At 38.8% G+C, this 17,691-nt stretch overlaps 1 protein-coding gene across 1 annotated transcript in view; it reads left to right on the top strand.

Annotated features, from left to right (window-relative positions):
- Positions 1 to 5,522: 5,522 nt before the first annotated feature.
- LOC145449122 (villin-1-like) overlaps positions 5,523 to 17,691 on the top strand; it is a 31,439-nt gene continuing 19,270 nt past the window's right edge. The window contains exons 1-4 of the mRNA XM_080327600.1: positions 5,523 to 5,678; positions 9,967 to 10,041; positions 11,467 to 11,545; positions 15,439 to 15,559. Coding sequence (XP_080183726.1) covers positions 5,604 to 5,678; positions 9,967 to 10,041; positions 11,467 to 11,545; positions 15,439 to 15,559 — 350 coding nt within the window. The 5' untranslated portion in view covers positions 5,523 to 5,603. The remainder of the gene's footprint in view (positions 5,679 to 9,966; positions 10,042 to 11,466; positions 11,546 to 15,438; positions 15,560 to 17,691) is intronic.

Below are 17,691 nucleotides of genomic sequence, written 5' to 3'. Positions count from 1 at the left end.
GGTCACTTTTCGAATTGCTCGAAGGCCGCGGGCCGCATGAAGTTAACATCGCGACACAACTTAACAGTCACGTTTTTAAAACTTTACGTCAATCAATCAATCAGTTTTATTAATATTTTCATCATTTCAAAACACCACAAAACTGCGATGCAAAGAAAAGATAGGAAGGTGTCGAAACGACTTGGACTCAGACACAGACCTTGGCCTAGGCGAAGTGAAAAAGAGGCATGCACAGTTGCACACTGAATGAAAAGCAAAGCAGAGAATGCAAAAGGCAAGCGACCAAATGAGGTGGTATGTGACGGAAGGCGAGATCGATGTTAGGTCGTGGTCCGGTAATCCTGAAAGCTGGCTAGTATTCGTCAGTACAACGTTGTGCTCTCTGACATGGGCAACGGGCATAGTTACCACAAAAGACATAAAATTTTAATAAGAAAATACAAATAGACTACAATAAACTATCATGATCATCATTTTCATTCTAGTTTGAACTTTGAGCGGCGCATGAGAAACCTGACAACACTTTTCAGCGACTAAATAATCGTTGTTGGGGTTAGCTAGACACGGTACTTGCCGGAAAACTATCTCGTCGTAAAGGTTGATCATGTGGGGAAGTTTCGAGTGGTTTTCCAAGCGTCTCGCTTCTGGCAGTGTCTTGACCATTCCTGCTTGTACGCCAAGGCGATATAGGCCTACCCTGTCCATTCATATTAGCTAATTTTTTCACCATGGAATGCTATTACTATCGCTGAAGCCGTACCAAGTAAGAGAGGAATAGCCTAGTGATGTCGGGCACAGAAGATTTGCTTATTCTGAAAAACAACGAGAATTAATTCTAAGTGAAATGAATTTAGGCACTTCAAAGTGCTTTATTAATCTTTTTTCTGAAATCTTTAATCAGATCACGGGGGCCGCGCTTGTTGGTGACAAGTGATATAAATTTCGATTTTCCTAAAAGTGCTACAGGAGATTTGTCTGGTGTAGTAGTTCTCAGCCGTTTTGTCTTTGCGGCCCCTTTTGATTCGCCAAGGATCCCTGCGAATACCCGCAAGTTTTTGTTCAAATTTATCTCAAATATCACGCAGCCGTCACCTGTCTTCGGTGTCTTGTGGAAATATCAAGTGTAGGCTTTCTTAATAACAACAGAGAATTAATGTTAAAATGTTTAAGGTGAATCCATTTAATGGCACGTCTGTAGTTGCATGTCAGAGGTAACATCAAATGGGTGGTAGTGTCGTGGAAATCCGCGCTTTCGATAAGATATGAACGAGAGCAGGATATCCAACGCCCCACCATTACTCTATTTTAATCGTGTAACTAGAAATTGTATAGCTAAAACGAGTCCATTTGCTTTGAAGATTTTGATTCCTCATTTTTATTGTGCACTGTGCAGCAATAATGTAACGTTATGCAGCGGCTCGTGGAAATGACTAGCGAGCCACACAAAAATCTCAGACGGGCCACAGATTGGACATCCCTGCTTTAGATTGTCATCTTAACAGATATCAAAGTTTTCGCTTCATACTTGAAAAATACCGAATGTGCTTTTATGAACTAGTGCGGAGCGGATCGACAAATTCTCTGATCCGACTCCGATCCTGTTTTTGAATTCTCTGGTCCGGCTCCGGCCGTATCAGGAAAAGTATTGATCCGGCTCCGGCTAAACATGAAAAGTCCGGCCGGATATCCAAGCCGGCTCCGGTCCATGCTCCGCCCTGCACAGTGCGGTGGTTCCGTGAATTAGTAAATATATGCATATCCACATTCAAGTCGAAATACAAGCAATTACTATTAAATAAATACAGTCCATCCTCAAGATAACCCAACCACGACTGACCTATCGATCTCGCTTCCCATGACATGCCGCCCTATTCTTGTCGCTTTCTTTTTCTATACTGTCTTCTTTACTTTCATTCAGTGTGCAACTGTGCAGTGTGCATGCCTCATCTTTACATCGCCCAAGCCAAGGTGGGTGTCTGATTCCATAGACAAATCCAAGTCGCTTCGACATCTTCCTGTCTATTCATTGTATCGCATTTGTGTGTATTTGTGGTGTATTGAACTGATAAAGTAGCTAATAAACCAATGATGATGATGATGATGATATATGGCTCGTTTATATTCGCACTGGCTTGGCGCCCGTTGGCGGTTACTTGCGTGTGGTTGGTTGGTTGGTAGTTAGAAAAGTCATGCCATTCACTGTAGATTCTAGCCGGATCAAAAAATTACTGATCCGGCTCCGGCCATATCAGAAAAAGTACTGATCCGGCTCCGGCCGAAATTGAAAAAAATCCGGCCGGATATTCAATTCGGCTCCGGTCCATGCTCCGCAATATTATGAACACACAGATTGACTAACAAACCTATTCCAACAAAACTTGAACTTGAAAGACTAGAGAAGCAACCCACTGCCGCTTGTGCGGGCTTGGCTAAAATCCAAGTCGTATGCTTTCACTTCTAATTTCGTTCGGGTACTAGAAATCGCCAAGTTTATGTATCAGTTTCACTGCGGTCGTTGCCCCGAATATTTCAATGACTTCTTTACCTCTGAATCAAAAGCGCACAAGTACAACACACGCGCGTCCACGTCGTCCAAATATCATATGATCGACCGAAAAGATCATCGCTCCATCAAATATGCCGGACCTGATGTGTGGAACAGTATCCCGCCGGCCATCCGACAGTCGACGAGCATGTCCACATTCAAGTCGAAATACAAGCAATTACTACTAAATAAATACAGTCCATCCTCAAGATTACCGGACCACGACTGACCTATCGATCTCGCTTCCCATGACATGCCGCCCTATTTCTTGTCGCATTCTTCTTCTATACTATCTTCTTTACTTTCATTCAGTGTGCAGCATGCCTCCTCTTTACATCGCCTAGGCCAAGGTGGGTGTCAGATTCCATAGACTACTCCTTGTCGCTTCGACATCTTCCTGTCTTTTCATTGTATCGCATTTTTGTGGTGTATTGAACTGATAAAATTGCTAATAAACCAATGATGATGATGATGATGATACTGTCGTGCTTGTTAGGCTGGGGTTGTTGAACTTCTAGCTTGCAAGCCAACTTTTGCGTCATAGATAACAGTGAGGTGCAGTTATTTCAGCACATAGCTTTTTTCGAATCAAAAAGAATAGAACCATTTTAGAAATAGTTTTAGAGCATGTTTTTTAAATCACTACTTCACATTTTGCGTAATACTTGATAAAATTTGCAAGTAAAATATGAAAAAACTGAAAGAAGTTGCAACATAAAATACCCCAAAACAGTTATCAACTTAATACGACATAAATTCTGAGTATTTAGGAAACCGCCGGAAGCTGTAAAAAGTTGCAGAAGTTGCAAAAAACTTGCCCTTAGTGATTAATATTATCTCGTTAGGTGACGATATGGAGCAAATGAAAAGATGGATGGTCAGGACAGGTCAGCTTTGAAACGATATGCGAAACGCAGGTATCGCATGCTTGATAAAAATTAATTGGTCAGGTAACTATGCGGTGTCTGGTAAGATCTACCGACGTCTGTGTAATTCCCACATTAATATTTTCTGATGAGAGATGAGTAAACAGTATGTAAACAAAGTATGACGTCACTGCCTGTCGATTCGTAGCGGTTGCTGGGCACGCTGCATTCGCTTTCGCAGTACTCGCTCGTGGTCGCATGGTAGTGTTCTAGCGCCGAGAAAAGTTTCACATACTCAGATTTATAGATATATATGAGGGAGAATGTGTACATGCTGCAAACAATAGCTGTCTTGTCATTATGTGCTGTATGCCGATGTGCTACTTAGCGATTGTGTGCATATATTATAGCCTCTGAACTAGTCATCATTTTGTACTCAACGTATTAGCAGCGCAGACTGATTTATACGTGAACCAATCCAAATAAACTGTGTTTGCCTATATAGCCGATAGCGCATTAATGTCAAGATAGCTTTTCATATACATAATTGGACAGGTTGAGTGTCGGTATGTAGATGCCTATAGATTTCAAATTGATTCTTTTCGATAATTTGATAATCTATTTCTCATAGATTGTCCATCAGTATCAGTTAATAATGTTAATAATTTCGTGTGATCAAAACACCACAAGATTTCCATGCAATGATTAGATAGAAGGTGTTCTTGGAAGGAAGTTCTTGAGAACTATAAATTCTCCTATCATCGGGATTAATTCAATTCAATTTTTTGCTAACAATTTCATCATTTCAATATTCAACAAGACTGCGATACAATGAAAAATAGGAATGTGTTGAAACGACTTGGAATAGTCTTCGAAATCAGACACCCACCTGGCCTAGGCGGTGTAAAAAAGGAGGCATGCACACTGAACGAAAAGTAAAAGAATATAATAGAAAAGGACAGGTGACCAAAAAAGGTGACATGTGTCAGAAGGCGAGATCGATATGTCAGGTCGTGGTCCGTAGATTAGAGGATTAACTATAGTATTGATTCAGTAGAAATTGTCTGTATTTCGACTTGAATATGGACATGCTCGATGATTAGATAGCTGACGAGATACTGTTCCACAAATCAGGCCCGCCATATTTGATAAGAGATGATCTTTCTTGTCTACCATATGGTAGTTGGACGACGTAGACGCGCGTGTGTCGTACTTATGCACTTTTGATACCGAGGTAAAGAAGTCACTAAAGTTTTCGGGGCAGTGGCGGCAGTGGAACTGATACATAAACTTGGCAACAAATAACAAATCTTTTCTGGGCATTGCGCCTACGCATTATCCGTATTTTCGAATGTGGTAAATAACATCAGTTATCATCACTGAATATTTTAGACTGCCTAATGTCGTCATTCGGACGAGTTACACTTGAGATTGGTAGCTGAAAAAGTGATGAATTTTTGCGTTAGTTCCAATTTTTCCTATATAGCAGCAGTTTTGATCAGACTTGTGCAAACTGCTGTATTTCGACAGCTTGCAACTAGAACTAAGACTAGAATTACTCACTTTTAAAATGTTGGAACTAGAACTAGAACCAACTAAAATGCAATTAACTAGATTTAATTATGAAACAACTACATATCAATTACTAAATTTCAAATTAGCTAGGTCAAGAGATATTTGATATAGAATCGGCGTTTTAGAAGGACGAAGTTTCAATTTGAAATGGGAGGGTTTTTAGGGGTCCCCTGGCTATGCCACTGTTAGTAGCGATGACTCTGAGCTGGAAATGACGGCAAAAACATTACACAACAGAACATCATCATTTGCATCACGAGTCGCGTCAAACAATGACACATGTTTTCTAGTTGTTGGGCAACAAATTTCTGTTTAAATGCTCAACTAGATCTAGAACTACTAAAAACAGTATATAGCTGGTTGTTAACTAACTAGATAGGTAGTTTGTCCAATTTTATATAGTTTTACCTCCATAGTCGTGAAATTCTACCTAAATAATAAAGCTAGATACATTTCTATTCTTCAGGTACAATATCGGAACAGGAATGTTGCATAATTATGTTCCTTTCTCTTGTTCTAGTACTAAAGATGGAAAACCTTGAACTCAATTATAACACTTTCGATTTGCAGACTTACCTCTACATTTCTTGACCATAATATCTTCACCAGACTTCAAAATGGCCCGGGAAGGTTACTATCCGGAGTTCGAAAAAGCGGGACAAAAGCCTGGGCTGCAAATATGGAGAATTGAGGTTTGGTTCGATCTTTTGTTGATTTCAAGCAAAAGTCGGTATTTCAATATTTGTATCTGGACATGTAAACCACCGCATTGTATGTATCTTAACTTGTGAGCTGCTGTGTAATTATAATATTTGAAGAGCTTCTTGGAGGTACAGAACTTCAATATACAATTAAATAGTATATTCATATTGAAATGAACCCGAATATTTTTGGCTGACACTCGTCAGGGGTAATCGTCAGCAACTAGTAGAGAATTGGAAAGAACATTGTATATCAACAATCGTATCACAAAATATGACGTCACCAGCATGAAAGAGAGAGCGTTCAATGTATTTCAAAATTTCAAAATACACCAACCAAAACTCTGTCAACAAAAGGAGTTCGTGTACCACCTAAAAATAGTACATTGAACGCTCTCTCTTTTCAATATTTCAATATGAATATACTATTTAATTATAATATTCCATATCATATCCAAGTATGCAACTCATCTATTGCAAAGAATTGGTATTTGCGGTCGTAAACAAATACAATGATCGCTACTTGATGTCAATGACATAAAAACATGGTACGCTGAATACAAAATCTTGTTAATTCACAAACGCAAAATGTGCCATTTAAATCGACTGCGCATGACCCACAAACAAGTCGAATTCTCAAATTCGCTATGTTTTTACGCCGAAATTTTTGTAATAGAAATTAAATTTGTTTGAGAATAATATCATTCAGTTGCTGTAAAGAATAGGCCTATCCTGCAATTTTGTTCAATCATCTATATTATATGTTTAAACAGTGAATTTTAATAAATTATAATAGCCTATATAAGAAGAGTATCTTGCTACATGAAATTTTGATATCTTCTAGTCCTCTGTGTACACTGTACAGACTATTTCAATGTTGGTATTATGCTGGTGCTGGCTAGTATTTGAAGATCTATGCTAATTTGCTAGAAAATTTACCACGCCCTTAGCGAGATGCCCCCAAAATTGATAATCATAAGCCATATTTTACAATATGTCTCACGCCTGTGTGTTTGATATAGTTATTTGATAAATTTCAAAACAGTTTCAATTACCATACGGTAAGATTCGAGGGGTAACCATCTCATTCAATGGTTTGAAAGTCAGTTGCAGGCCTACTACTGCTAAAGATCAATATGGTCATTAATTCGACCCATTGATTAGAATCCAAGTTATTTTGTGTACCGTAATTGATCAGTACTACGTCGGAATGATCATTTTATACACCGGCGTGAAGTACATCTTCTCTTTGAAAAAGGTCCGCCATACCTACATGTTCTGCGCTCCTATTATTCCCGCAGTATGACCCTCGATATTCTCGAGTGCTTTGACAAGTGTCCGGAAACTTGATTTTTCATTTTACACGATTGGCACACTTAAAATACTTTGGAAATATTCATTAGCCAAAGGGATAAGATTTATGGCGGCATACTATCTCCAACCTTCGTAATCTCTTCCTTGAGTGATATGGTTGTGGATTGGGGCACTGCACAATGTCCACATTGTGACATCGTCATACTGTTATGTGATGTAACTGACGGAGTCAATTGTATCATTTTACAATGTTCTCTTCGCATGCTATATGGTCCTTGTCATAAAGAGTTAATTCATCAACTAGAATTATAGTTTCGATACTATTTTCCACTTTGGAGGCCTTCAAATCTCAATTGGCCGTAATTCAGCATACGAAAATGTTCTACAAAGCTACATTCATGGCAATGACATATTTGTGAATTTATGGTCAATCCACATTATTTTAATAAAGTGAAATGAAATGGGTAGCCTATGGTCGAGAAAATCACCAAATTATCTTCAATGTGATGTTGAACTGTGATTAAATTCTTTATGGCCGCATAAAATATACACATTCAACGTTCCAAGTCATTCATACTGTTATAACATTACGATGAGTTGACACATTCATTTGGGTGCCCTGGTGCAGGGTTGTAACCGAGTCGCAAGGTTCCGAGTCACAAGTCATTCTCTCTTTTATAGTTTTGACTCGAGTCAAGTCAAGACATTTTCAATTCACCACCGAGTCAAGTCCGAGTCCAAGTCATTATGTTCAATATTCAGTTTTCAGTTTAATCTGGTTCAACCCCCTTTTTCAACTTTTTTTCCATCATTCTTAACAGTTTCTGGCCCTATTTTCCTAGTATCAGGACTGATGGACGAAAAACCAATCATGTGGTGACTTCACTATTCTTCGAAGTTACAATGAAATGTTGTCTTGGCCGTCCTAGTCTCGAGTCGTATGACTTGTTCCGAGGCAAGCACCATGACTCGAGTACAAGTCGAGTCAATTGACTTGAGTCGAGTCATTTTACGCATGTGACCCGAGTCGACTTTTATATCAAAATTCACCAACCAAATCTGTTCTCACAGAAAGAGTTCGTGTACCATCTAAAAATAGCAGACCTACATTGGGGTTAAGCGCTCTCTTCAACACGATTATTGAAATTTCATACCAGTGATGTCATATTTTGTGATACCATTGTTGATATACAATGTTCTTTGCAATTTTCTACTAGTTGCTGACAGTTACTCCTGACGAGTGTCAGCCGAAAATATCCGGGCTCATTTCAATATGAATATACTATACAATTATAATGAGTGTCTAGCCTTAATAGTTATCCAGCTATCAAGCTCAAGATTTACAGAATTTCATTGAAATTTGACACGCCTCTATTGAACGTCTACCTGCCTCTCCAAATATGGCGATCTAGGGCAAGTGTTAATATTTGATGGCCCGGTATGTTTACCTTCCCTCATGTTGCTTCATTGATTATCACTTCAAATATGGAGGCAGTAAATTTGGTGCCCGTATCTTAGCGAATGGTATGACTCGTCAATTTATCGGATACCGATAGCCCTCTTTTACATAATTGACATGCGTCTGATTGGCTAACAAATGAGTATGAGAGCTTCTTAATTGTGGAGACTCTTGGAGTCTTCACTGTACCATGATATAATGATATAATCACATTGAAGTAAACTAGTTAATATCTTGTTGTAACCAATTCACAAGGTCCCAAGTCAAAAGTCAATCTCACTTTTATAGTTTCGACTCGAGTCAAGTCCGAGTCCAAGTCAGCGAGTAGAGGGTCGAGTCTGAGTCATATTGTTTTGACTTGAGTCCGAGTCCAAGTTATTACAGTATGTTCACTGTTCAGTTATCAGTTCAATCTGGTTCAACCCACTTTGTCAACTCTTCTCGAGTGATATCGAATGGCTCGCATTCATAATATCGTAATTTTCCTCAATCCTGGTTCTGGCCCTATTTTCCAAGTATCAGGACTGATAGACGAAATACCAATCGTGTGGTGACTTCACTAGGCCTATTCTTCGAAGTTACAATGAAATGTCTGTCTTGGCCGTACTAGTCTCGAGTCATATGAGTCATGCACGATGACTTGAGTGCAAGTCGAGTCAATACACAAATTGACTTGAGTCGAGTCATTTTACACATTTGAAAAAATGACTCGAGTCATTAGAACCCTGCATATCAAAATATCGCTTGGTGCGTTGGCGACCCAAATTTAGACCCAAATGGGTCGCAACCCATAGCCTACTTTACGAACCTCTGTTTTACACCATAAAATTTGTATGAAGTATGAAGTGGTATCTGGATAAATTTCCGTCACGTTTTATATAGAAACTGTCAAAACGACGATGTGATATAACCCATGTATCGCGGTAACTGAATATATTTATAGAGCTTCTTGGAGGTACAGAACTTCAATATACAATTAAATAGTATATTCATATTGAAATGAACCCGAATATTTTCGGCTGACACTCGTCAGGGGTAATCGTCAGCAACTAGTAGAGAATTGGAAAGAACATAGTATATCAACAATCGTATCACAAAATATGACGTCACCAGCATGAAATTTCGAATGAGAGAGCGTTCAATGTACTATTTTTAAGTGGTGCACGAACTCCTTTTGTTGACAGAGTTTTGGTTGGTGTATTTTGATAAAAGTTGATTCCAAGGCACACAAATGGAATTGTGAACGGCCTCGCCCTACGATTCGAAATCGGTCGTCTCGATAATTATTCGCACAAATCGGATTATCCAACAGATATTTATGAAATTGGCACCGAATTCGTAGTCGCATTTGTCATTTTGCATTAGCTGCAATGGTGTAATGGTGTGTCTGGCAATTTCGATATTGGTCGCCTGCGTGAAACTAACAATATAGTTATTTCTGTACACCCCTACTGGCTTGGCCATATTGTTGTGTCAGCTGCATTTTCAACGATTCCTTGCTTTCAGAACATGGACCTGGCGCCAGTGCCGGCAGAAAGCTTCGGAAACTTCTTTGTAGGAGACGCCTACATTATCCTGCGAGTAGGTTTGACTTTGACTCGAGATAGATAACTGACGTGTTCGTTCTTGATTTGGTTTCATGACGTTGCAACTTTGGACATCTGCAGTCGTTTATGCCAGACCCTTTCCACATTTGCTTTGGATTTATCGTGCGGCCTGCGACCTCGTGCAAACTGCTAGATTTACAAGATTCGCAACTAGAACTAGAACTACGGTACTCAGAATTCGAAACTGACAACCTACAACTAAAGTCCTTTAAAAATGGAAATACCGAATTTCGAATTAGCAGGTAGAAGTAGAATTAGAACTAGTCCCGTTTCAAAATCCGCAACTAGAACTAGAATTAGAAGTCACTCACTTTTCAAAATCCGCAACTAGAACTAGAACTGCTCACTTTTATAAAATCAGTAACTAGAACTAGAAATACACGCTTTTATAAAATCAAGAACTAGAACTAGAACTACTCACTTTTCAAAACTCGCAACTAGATATAAAACTACTGGTGGGCCTACTCGAATAACTGTCAACCGACTAAATTGTTAGTTTGTAAAAGTCTGCTCTGCTTGCATGAAATAACTTACGGTTGGTCGAGCTCTGTAATGATTTGATTCTCTGCTCTCAAACTACCGCTAAATTGTGTTTACCATGACCTTATTTTTTCATTTATCAGTATATTTTCTGTGATGCTGTGTGCTTTTTTGTTTGTTTTTCAAGATTTGTATTTGCGTGTGGTAATCTGAAGTTTTGAGGGTGACGACTTCTGTAGTAAGACGAGATAGCGTAATGGTGAAGCGTCCGGCTTCTTGATCGGTAGGTCGTGGGTTCGATCCCCGGCCGGGTCAGACCAAAGACCTGATTAGTAACACTGGTATCCATGACTTCCCCGCTTGGCGCTCATGCAGTACTGGGAAAGCATGGAGGGGTGGTGCAAGACTTGAAAACCTTAAAAGGCTATTTCTGCGACTTGTCCAGCGGCATATGCACATCGTGCATTCATGGTATGCATATGCACAGATCATGTTTTTGTGTGTTATGAGTCGGTGTATATGACACAAAAACATCAAGGACAAAAATAAACTATGTCCTTTCCTTTCCTAGTACGATGCTCGGCTTGATGACTCTGGTATAGCCAGACTCAGATCTATACCATAGTTATCTGTACAGGGCTATCACATACATTCCACCTTATTGCATATTTGTTACCTATATTATTTATTTGCAGCGTTGGCCAATAACGATTCTTTCTGTCTCTATCTTACACATTTCACAGTTTCGGTGGCAATGAGACGACATGTAAATTAACTTCCAACACTTTTACTTGTAGTTGAGATTCATTGCCGCCAAAACATTGTAATGTAGGCCTAACCATGTTCCAGCTCACCCCGTGTTCAATACAGACCCCTGCATAGTGGAGATAAGTCAGTTTTAAATTGCCAACATTCGCAGACCAATGACAAGAAGACGAGAGGCAACAAATGGGAGCTTCACTTTTGGTTGGGCCAGGAATGCTCTACAGACGAACAAGGCAAGATGCGGTATTTGTTGAATTCGGGAACTTCAAAAATTTTCACAAAGATATTGAAATATTCCTACACTAAGTAGTATTGGTCACAATGATTCGAGTATTCGAATATGAATCGTGTATTAATTCTAATGATTCTAATCTAATAGTGGTAGATGATTTTGTCAAGTAGTCTACTTAAATTATGCACCCCTCTCCACTAAGCGTTAATTTATCAATGCGGGTTATAGTTTCTATGCTATTTGCCATTGTGGTCGTATCAAAGCATATGAAATATGCTCTACAAAGCTATACATGTTAGTATAAATGATATATGAAGTTGTGATCAACAGATTATCACTAAGTGTATTGATTTACCAGTACCGTAAACCGGGGTAACTTTGGACAATTTTCAACAATTCCGCTCTGTATCTTGGAAATGCTAGGGCATAGGGGAGGCAAGTTTTGTGTTTTTCATGGGTCATGGAGCAAAGATTAGAATTACCTAATCCAAAATCTTCATGGTCATAAATAAGTACCTTATTTTCGTAAATTATCCGTGTCCAAAGTTACCCCTGCATGTGGGGTAACTTTGGACAATGTAGTTTTTTGTATGCATTTACACTCTATTGTTTATGAAACCTCGTAAATGAGGCTTATTTGGTATGAGTTGATGAGAGCAGTGGCTAAAACTGAAACAAAATAGTTTATGTCTGGCCTATTGCATGATTTTTACCTAATCCACCCCCCCCCAAAAAAAATGTAGTTTATGAAGGGTAATGCCCCCTTCTTCATCACTTATCTCAATTTTCCCTCATGCCTTCACCAATTGGGACTTATAAATAACATATGGTGATGAGGGGTATCCCACTGGCAGTGTCAGCAATCGACAGCAAACATTAAGCATGTTACCGTGAATTATTGCCGATTTCAAATATGTTACTGTTCTTTAAAAAATCACTTTCCCTTTCTTATGTCCTTATTTGTCATAATATACGATATCCCATATTCAGCAGGCACATCTTTAGGAGTATGTGATAAGTTTTTGAAGTAGCTTATGCCAGATTACAATCTCTCAGCTCATTGCCTACCCATTTTTCATATTTTGGCAAACTCTTAATTTATTAACCTTCTCATTCCATTTTAAAAAGCCAGCAGGCCGGTCAGAAGGAATATAGTTGAGGATACACTTTGACACAGATGAAGCAGCCACTTTCCAGAGCTATAAACATCACATTTTCCACTGTCCAAAGTTACCCCGTTCTGATAAAATTTGACGGGGTAACTTTGGACGTCACATTTTCTTGTATTGATCTAAGGGTGAGCCCACTGAGATTTTGCCATGGATTAAGACTACTTAGAGGTAACTGCTGCCAGGTTTTGAATCTATGAATCACATGTTATCTATATTTGGTTGTAAGAAGTTTGATGGCCATTAATTTTGATGAAATTGACCCCCGCCATTAATTTATCAATGTTGGGTCAAGTTTATCTGGTAGTGAAATGAATCCACCTTTTATTGAGACTACTTGTGGTACTGTTGCCTCATGAAAAAGAATTGGACATCCAGCGGCAACCCCTTTCCATCAATAACCATTTAAATCTTTTACTGCTTAGTGTCCAAAGTTACCCTTAAGTCCAAAGTTACCCCGGTTTACGATACTGCTTTGAATGGTGGGTGATCCCGAAATTATTGCTGAAAAACTGAAATATATTCGCTTCTAGGGGTTGGAATTGCGTCAAATTTCTTTTGCGTCATTTTTGCAGACAACTTAGCAATTGCTAGGGTCGACAATAAAATTTGAAAAAAATCTTCCTAATTTTTAAAAAATAAATTCAAAAATTTCAACTGGCTAAATGATATATTAAGTCGTGATCAACCAATTATCATAAAATGTATTGACATACCAGTATGGCCGAAAAATATCAGATCATATTTAATGTGATGAAAAACTGGCATTGAATTCCTTGTATAAGCCTATGCATAAAAGCTGCATATTTCAAATTTCCATAACATTCACATGGCTGTGATGTCATAAGTGGTACTCAGTGGTACTCGTACACTTGAAGCATCCAGTACTCAATCTATAATCAAATTACTCAGGTAAGCTATCCGATTTTGCCCAGACGATAACACTCTTAGCATGCAAGTCATTTCTGTGTGAGCTGTGCCTGTGATCTTATCAGAAAATAAATCCATCATTTCAGCTGAATTGTGAATTGCTACACGCATAGAACATTGGTTTACATCTTATCTTGTGCTTGGAATTGGTGACCTCGGTAACCAAGCGATGTGTTCAACTTATATTTTCCCAAGATAAGATTACTGTTGGTTATACATAATAATAGGGTCAGGGGTTTGGGTAATAATATGAGGTATGCTCTGTAATGACAACGCTGAATTATGCCATCACAAGAGAGTTACAATGGGAGATTATCTTTACAATATATTCAGTCAATCATTGTCAGGAAGGTCTCTGTTTGCTGGCGTTGTTTGCACTTCGGAATATGGTGGAAAAGCAAATGTTTGAATCTGCCCCGCATTTGTGAGAAAATCCGCTATTGTGTGTCCGATCGGCGGCATTGTGAATTTTATGAATGGTTCGGAAAAGTGTGAATGAACACAAATAAAAAATGCGTATGGACAAGAAAGGGATTTTGTTCACCTTTGGCTTATTAAGTCATTGTGCCGGCCGGCATAAAGGCTACAATGTTTGCTGTTACTGTAAATACGGTGCTGCAGATCGTGTGATCGATGATGTTACAACTGATGTCGGTTTTGCAACAGCTGGCGTTAGAAATTTGTTCTATCTTGCGAAAAGGAGAGAAAGTGCTCGTAAGAGACTTGTGTTTAATACGCAATTGAATAATGTCTTCATATTGAAATCAACCTGAATATTTTTGGCTGACACTCGTCAGCGGTAATCGTCAGCAACTAGTAGAGGTTTTGAAACAACTTTGTACTGTTGACTCCGCGTATTCGGACACTTTCTGCTCACTTTTGGCCGAATTAAGCGGTGAAACGGCTTTTTCTGAATTAAGCTGAAAATCAGTTGTTCGTTCCCTGGTCATGAGTAAAAAGCGTACAGCGAATTAAAAATATTGTTATGTCTCGTATTTATCGAATTGGAGCTGCGCAATACTGCAGTAATTGGCACTGATCTACCCATGGCGAGTGTTAGCCGAAAATATTCGGATTTATTTCAATATAAATTTATGATTCAATTGCAGAGCTTCTTGGAGGTACAGAACATCAATGTACAATTGAATAGTATATTCATATTGAAATAAACCGCATTTTTTTGGCTGACACTCGTCATGGGTAATCGTCAGCAACTAGTAGATAATGGAAAAGAACATCGTGTATCAACAACCGTATCACAAAATATGATGTCACTGGCATGAAAGCGTTCAATGTACCGTACTATCTTTACATGGTACACGAACTCTTTTTGTTGACAAAGCCTTGTCTGGTTTATTTTAATATAAGTCGACTGCAAGGCACACAAATGGAAGTGTGAACGGCCGTCCCAACGACACAAAATCTGTTTTCTCGATAATTTTTCCCACAAGCGGTATTATCTAACAGATGTTTGCCAATGGCCGAATTTATGGGCTTTGATTGTTGAGCATCAAGCTTGAGCGGACGAGTCAGGGTGAGCTTTTCACCGAGCGTGATGCGCGTGTCCTAATAAATCTAGGGACGTGCTGATTTATGCGTTCCTGCAAACACTTTGACGTTCCTTCCATGTAGCCACAATCACGGTGGCACTTGTATTCGTAAACTACATTGCTTTGTTGAAGTGCAGGAAGCACGTCTTTACGTATTACAGGGAGCAGTTGCGTTGTCGTAAAAGTCACGTTGGTCTTTACTATGTCCTAACAATTGTGTATTGAGGAAATTTTTCTGTTTGTAGGTGCGGCAGCGATGCTGACGACACAGTTGGACGACCATCTCGGTGGCCAGCCAGTTCAGCACCGTGAAGTGCAGGGGAACGAATCGGAAATTTTCAAAAGCTACTTCAAGACGGGCATTGTGTAAGTTGATCTATGCTCAAAAACCAGACATGGAAGGTAGCCGGCAGATATCTGAGGCTTTTTTCAACGTTTCTGTTTGTAATGGGTGACTGAAGGCAGTATTAAACTTGAAAAATGCTTTCAAGACTCTGGTCATTGCATAATAATGTATTTAACTCATGCAAGTATGAGATACTTAGGATGAACATGACAGTATAAATAATAAGATTATAAATATAATATCATATCTACGCTGCCTTGAAATATGCTGTTTATATGTGAATTGAAAACATTTGAATGAGAGGCATTTCAAGTATAAAATACTTAAGATAAACATGTAATGATAAATAATATGGTGATAATTGAAATATAATGTAAATGCAGTCTACAAAGTTTCTGTTTATATATGAATCGAAAATCGTTGATTGAGGGCCTATTCAGGTATAAGATACTTGGCATAAATATGCAAGTATAGATAATATGATAATACCGATAATATCATATTTATGCTGTCTTGAAATTCTCTTTTTATTATCTGAATTGAAAAATTCGAATGGGCGCCTATTCAGGTATAAGATGCTGGGCATAAATATGTAAGTATAAATCAATATAATATCATATCTTTGCGGTCTTGAAAGTCTCTGTTTATATCTGTATTGAAAACATTTGAGTGAAAACCATTCCAGGTGTAAGATACTTAGGGTGGACATGTCGGTATAAATACTATGATTATCAATATAATGTCATATCAGCATGGATTCAAATGAAACCACAACACCAACCATGCAATACTATCAATTGTAACGGACCATTACGAAACAATCAAGCAAAAAATGCGGCTACAGCATTTTTATCGACCTCCGCAAAGCATTCGACACAGTTAACCATAGAATCTCAATATACAAGCTAGAACACTATGGAATCAGGGGTATTGCAGCAACTCTACACGAAAGCTACCTGGCAAACCGCAAACAATTTGTTAAACTGGGGGCATTAAGAACGACTACCAGATATATAACTTGTCGAGTGCCACAGGGCTCAGTCCTTGGACCGACTTTTTCCTCATATATATAAACGACATTGTTAATGCATCTTTATTGCGTACAACCCTATTTGCTGATGATACTCACCTCTTTATGACCTCCAGCACTGTCGATGATTTGCATGCATCTGTAAATAGGGAACTCCCAAAAGTGTCGAGATGGCTGCAAGCAAACAGACTAAGTTTGAATGCAGATAAGACTGAGATGCTCCTTTTAAATAATGCCAATCATAACTTCCCTGTGAACATAAATGATAAACAAATCTCCCTATGTGACTTGGCATATTGAATGCACAATATCAAAACTAGCTCGGTGTGTGGGAACGATGACCCGTCTGCAATCTTTGGTTTCCAGATCAACACTACTAACCATCTACTTCTCTCTTTTCCACTCTCACCTGCAATATGGAATAGTAGTATGGGGAAATACATGCACAACATTTTTGTGCAGAATTCGAACCCTGCGAAACCGTGCGATATACGGCTGATATCATCTGTACCTTTACGTACCAATTTATCGCCTTAATGCCGTAAGCATCGAATTTCGCGAGTTGACGAACTATATCGCTTCGTAGTATCAAAAGTTGTTCACAAATATTTTTCCAATAGTTAGCCTCCTGTGTTTGACGACTTTTTCATACCTGTGGAAATGTCCACTCCCATTACACGAGATCCTCGTCGAAGGGAAATATCTTCTTACCCCCACCCAATAGCAACCTAACAAAGATATCAATCGACTTCTCCGGACGTATCATCTGGAATGCGTTTCCACCACATATCCGTGAATTGGCTCATAATAGATTAAAAAAAGACCTACTTGATCACCTCTTGTCGTTATACTAACACTGTTGCCCTACCTCGCCCAGACATGCTTCAATGATCATTTGCTACCATCATTAAATTTTCCTTTTCCTTTTTTAAACTAACATTTTTTACAGCCAGACTGTATAGAGTCAAATGTACCTGTTCAATGCGGGTGTTATCAGACTAGTTGACCCTCAAGGTCGTATCGATCATTCCTATCTAATGCCGAATACTGTGCATGCATATTTTCTGTACCACCATCATTGCCGTCTGTTGTTATGTATTTTGGTTGGATGAAAATAAAGAC

The sequence above is a fragment of the Botryllus schlosseri genome, chromosome 1 (genome assembly GCF_051294905.1).
Source record: "Botryllus schlosseri isolate E-star chromosome 1, Bs_hap1, whole genome shotgun sequence".
In the NCBI taxonomy this organism is placed as follows: Eukaryota; Metazoa; Chordata; class Ascidiacea; order Stolidobranchia; family Styelidae; genus Botryllus; species Botryllus schlosseri.
This window is presented reverse-complemented; position numbering and strand designations above follow the sequence as displayed.